Source organism: Abrus precatorius, unplaced genomic scaffold (genome assembly GCF_003935025.1).
Source record: "Abrus precatorius isolate BTA unplaced genomic scaffold, Abrus_2018 Scaffold10, whole genome shotgun sequence".
Lineage (NCBI taxonomy): Eukaryota > Viridiplantae > Streptophyta > Magnoliopsida > Fabales > Fabaceae > Abrus > Abrus precatorius.
Window position 1 is genome coordinate 7,846,436 of NW_020874292.1, and position 5,649 is coordinate 7,852,084.

Genomic DNA, 5,649 nt, shown 5'->3' on the forward strand with positions numbered 1-5,649 from the left:
CCATGGTTGTTTGTTTCGTGGAATGTTGCTGATGACAATAAAGAACATAAAAAGAAACAATACATAATAGTATAGGCTAGGACACCATGGTGGATATTATTTTGGTTTTATTCTTCTATACATTAGGAAACTAATTTGACCGTAGCACATGTATTTTTGTGTTCAATTGGAGACTAGGGAGGCGTTTTCTACAATACTATAAAGCCTTTCTCATCTACATTACCTTGATCAATTTTAATGGGTACTTTTCCAGTTATTTTTTAAGTACGATTACTTTTGGAACCTAGGAGGATATTTCATTCTTAAATGTTCATCTGTGAAATGGTATAATATGGCTTATTCTTCTGTAACACGTTTGTATCTTAAAGAAGCAAACCAGCGTGCAATTAACCATAAACGGATCAATACGATTACCTATTTTATCTTTTGCGCCTTTTTTTTAGTTATGTTCCGTAGAAATAACTGAGTCATGAGTCGATGTGGATTCAATAATTAGAGTTCATGTTCAAACTTTAAACTACGAAGCATAACGCATCTTAATATCTTATAACATATTTTAATTCTTGGTTGAAATTTGAGTTTATTGAAGAAAATTTATAAAACATTGATATCAATGCTCCTATTGAAGACCAATAGTGGTTTTAGCTCCCTAATAGTGTTTGTCCTGTGAATATAAGACGGAAATCCGTTTCTTTACCTTTCATTAAATGGGTATTAAATATTGGTAGGGATAAGTGAGATAAGAAGAAAAAAAAAAAGAGGAAGATAAAAAAAAATGAAAGGAATAGAAATGGATTAGAGAAAAACTGGGAATATGTATTGATTGATCAAATAATGAGTTAATATTTGAATTACAAGTATCTGGTTATGCCATTGGTTATTCAAAGGTATATGTTCTACGTCCCTAACAGCTTAATTTCCTTTAGGAGACCCATAACCCCACCTTCAATGGAGCATTTGTAATAATTTAACAGACCCCAACAAAAACGAGTATTGCTATATATCCTCTTAAATAATTTTATTATATCCTTCTAATATTTTGTAATGATCTTTATTATCTTAAAAATACAACAAGCATTATGTAATAATTCAGAGGATTTTTATAGACAAAAAACAGAAGAATTTAGAATTATTCTTTTAACAATAAGTGAGTGCTCGAGATATGCAAGTTATATTTGCTTGATTTCTAATTCTTTTTCTGATTTTCAACTATAATGGTTTTATTGACTGTACAAACAATTAAAATGTGTGAATAGTTTTTAGGTTTGAAACATATATGTAGACTACTTGAGCAAGTGACTAACTATATTCTTTAACTATATTATTATTTTATCTAATTTGTATTAGTTAAACAGAAACAAGATGATAGAATCTCAGTACTAATTAAAAACAAGGATGAAATGATGAATCTTCATTTTACAGGAGTTAAATTAAAAAATCCTTAATATTGTAACCTAATAATAAATAAATAAAATAGTTATATGAAACGTATAAATAAATTTATTATCTATATTTTTAAATCAATCTGTTTAATTTTTATTTCATTATTTAAAATATAAAAATGACACGATTAATTAGTTAAACAATTTGTTTTATATTTCATACTCTAGAATGGAAATAAAAGATTAAATAAAATAAAATTTATCATATTTTATTTCAAAAATATAAACAATAGCAACTAATATCACTTTTATTTTATTGTATTTTATTTCTTTCTATAATATTTTTGTCGACCTTCTATCAATTTAAACATTTTTTTTTGGGTCAAGGAACACGATCAAATCTTAACCCAGCAACTGGTATTTATGTTGTCGATTTGCAATCCAATAGGAAGAATGGGCTTCAACTTAATTGGGCCCACTGTTCTATTGTGTTTTGCGTGCCGACTTTATAGTGCGATAGGAACAGTTTTGAGTAATGTTTCGTTGGGTGTTTCTATGTTTTCACTTATTGTGAGTTTTAATTAATATTTGATAGATATACACAGTAGATTAACACAGAATGAATGGGTGGTTAATTATGTTGCTATTGATTGATACGTGAATTTTTACTTGCAAAATTGAAATATTTGGCTTGTTTGATACATCAAAAATGATATATTAATATGATGATAAAAAAGATGATAGGCTCACATTATTTAATTCTTAGCAAATATGTGTCACACACACACAATAAGAAAACTGTACGATTTAAAGTACAGCTATGAAGACTTTTACAGAAAATGTCTTACTAACTAGTATCTTGAAGACATTAAATAGAGATTTTGGAATGAAAAACAATAGGATAAGGTGTAACTATGTACTGTGGATGCTAGCTTTGAATATGGTGTATGACTAATTGAGTAGTGGCAGTGCAATTGGTGGACTTTTGATTAGCTTTTAGTTAAATTAATTACTGTAATACAAACTGGTGGAAACCATGTAGTAGAAACTGCGTTAATTGGTCAATGGACGCTATGTTCTTGGTCAACACTCAACATGCGTACGTCTCTTAGTCAATGATGTGGAAATAACTTGCATTACGAGTTTATTTGAGACCATAATATACGTCCAACCAGTGCTAGAATTTCAACCCACGGCAATGATATTTTATGATCTTATTGACTCAAATATCTTCATTCTAATACCATTTTAAAAACCAAACTACACATTTTCTCTATTATTATTTGTCTATCATTTACGATATGTTTATCAGATATTTGAAAATTAGATAGAGATAAAACAATATATTTAAGAAAATGATGATTAATGTTGTATTAAAATTTAAAAGAATAAAAAATAAAAAATAACGGAATTATTGGAATAGTGTAATTTAATTATTAATAAATAATAATTAATGTGTGTGTGTCACTGTTAACTATTAAAGGTAAACAAAAAAAAAATAGATATTACATATAATATGACTCAAATAGTTAACACACGTGATCGTATATCCAATATTCATAAATACTGTAATGACATAATCTAAATTAAGAAACGCATTCTAAATAATGGACTAGGTGTGAAAGAAATGTCTACAATGAATTATTTTTAATTGTTATTATGGATAAAATAAAACTTGAAAGATTTATATATATGTATGATTTATATGTACAAGAAGTGTGATCCCTATGCTATGAGAGATGACCATGACGTTTAAAAGAAGGTTTTATTTAAGCACTAAATACAATATTTTTTTTTTCTGGTCCATTTGACACGATTAAAAAGTCTAAAGATCAAACGGTGTCGATAGAGGCCCATTTTTTGTGTGTTGCTTGCGTCTCCATGGGACCACTTGCTTAAAGCTTTCATAAATGCTTGCCTGTATTTATAAAAATAATAATTACATGATAAGATATCAACCTAACCAGATCACTAGGCACAACGAAACATGCCAAACGGAGCAGACAAAAGAATCCAACGGATCAAGAAATACTCGATTACAAAAATTCACTTTTCTTTTTAAGATTAAATTTCAATTAATAATATTATATTTTATTGAAAATTATTTATTATATCTATACAATTTTAATACAATGAACATATTTTTTCAATTTTTTTTAAAAATTAAACTCATTCTAAAAATTTAAAATTAACAAAATTTATCTTTTTAATTAGTAAAAAAATTGGACATAGCAATTTTGTTCATTGTAATTTGTGAAGTTCGGGTAAATTCCGGGTGTATAAGATTTCAACCGAGAAAGTATACCGTATCAATTTTTTTTTTATATATTTTACCCTATTAATTAATTAAAATTTATTTTAAATATAATTTTAAGTGATAATTATTAAACTAATAATAATTTATAATTAGATAACTGTATGTGATTTTTTTTTGTTATTATTATATTTCCATTAAACCTTTACTAAATTATTATAATGGTAATGATATTAAAAAAAATTCTTTCTAAAAGGCAATAAGAAATGATTTATTTTTTTTATATGGTATTTAGAAATAACATATATAAAAAATTAACTATTTTTGGTACAAGAGAGCCTAACATAAAATATAAAAACTCAAAATTTTAAAACACTAAAAATCGTCATTCAAACTGACCAGTGCATATCAAATTTTCTATATTTATATGATTTTTCCAAAGTTTGATATTTTGATAATTTTCTTTAGTTTTTTCATAAAAAAAAAGAGACACAAGAATTTCTCACTCGGAAGAATATCTCAACGAACAAAGGACTTCATTATTACTGTAATTTATAGTACCTATTTTTGCTTTTTTCAGTTCAAGAAAATAAAAATTGTTTTAGAAATTAGACATATTTATTTTATTATTTTAAAAGTAATATAAAATAATTAAAAAGTGTATAAAATATAAATAACGTTAATATTTCCAAATTCACAACGAAAATCAGAAGGCGCAGCAGCAACTCGGTGCTTTTTTCTGTAGCCAGGTAGTGAAAGTCCAGCTTTCGTACCCCAATTGCTGCTGCCCTTTGACTGTTGTAATTTCACCGCTCCAAGTCCAAATCACGGGAAGCAAGTTTCTTCATTATTTGCGTAAGTGGAGGGTCTATTTAGGTTTAGAAAACTAGAAACGGAAAATATTCTTTAAAAACGAAATCATGCACTTTTTGACTAAAAACCATTCCCTTAATTTTATTTATCTAACATTCACATTCAAGAATATAATTAATATCATTTTTGTATTAAGTTTTTTAACTTTTTAATATGACTTAAAATTAAATAAAGAAATAATTAACATTATTTAAAATTTTAAGCTTTTATAAATTTGTGGCATTAATGTAAAGAGCAGTATATAGTATAGTCATAGTCAAACATCACTTTTGGCCATGAAACAAAATGCGTTGTATAATGCATACCTAACACCATAGCTGCTCTGCATTATGCATGATTTAGATAACATCATGATATTTCATAGCAACAAAAAATAGGAAATGTACAAGGATAAAACGGTGATGTTTTGGAGCTATACAAATCAAAATTATAACTTTTAATTTTGTCACGATCATTGAATCCATGATCAAGGATGGAATAATAACATATAATGAATAATAAAGCAAGAAATTTTTCAGAATAACGAACAGTGAAAGAGATGGAGGATGAAGTATCACTTACCCAGAGATGTGATCTTGGCTTAGAAAGAGTAAAGAAGTTTCCTCTTTTGGAAACCCTTGTGATCTTCACCTTAGGCTTAGTAGAACAGTGGGTTGAAAAGTCGAAACTACCCTCGTCGTCCTCCTTGTTAATCTTCCTGAAACCGCTCCACCTGGTGGACCCAAAACCGGAATTCCAGTGCTCCCTGGGAGTCCTATAAGAGGAAGTGAAGGACATGGCCCGGCCAACGTAAGGCCCATCCAACACCGTCGTAGGAGAAGGCCCGTCCATGTTGGACACCTTGGCGTGCAAAAGCAACAACCTCGGAGGCAGCTCCAAGGTTCTAGCAGGCTCCGATTGGGTGTGGCAGTGCCTAGGCTTCCCCGGCGCTTCCTCCCACTTAAAGGGAACAGAAACCGTGGTCTGCGGCGGCGGAGTCCCCGGCGGCATGGTCGGCGGTGAGTTTAAGAGAGAGAGCTTTGTCGGCGCGTGGCTTGGTTCGTGAACACGATCACCCTTGTCTGATTCAGAGCCCACCATTGTTGGGGGTACCTTATGATGAGGTAGTGAAGTGGGTGTGTGTGCTTTTATAGATATAGA

The 5,649-nt window shown here is 29.4% G+C and overlaps 1 protein-coding gene across 1 annotated transcript; it reads right to left on the minus strand.

Moving 5' to 3' along the window:
• Positions 1-3,187: 3,187 nt before the first annotated feature.
• On the minus strand, positions 3,188-5,649 carry LOC113853170 (uncharacterized protein At4g00950-like). The gene is made up of 2 exons (XM_027483658.1): positions 5,071-5,649; positions 3,188-3,300 (listed from the first exon to the last, which is right to left on the minus strand). Exons 1-2 carry the CDS (start codon positions 5,587-5,589, stop codon positions 3,208-3,210), a joined length of 612 nt encoding a protein of 203 aa, XP_027339459.1. The 5' UTR covers positions 5,590-5,649; the 3' UTR covers positions 3,188-3,207.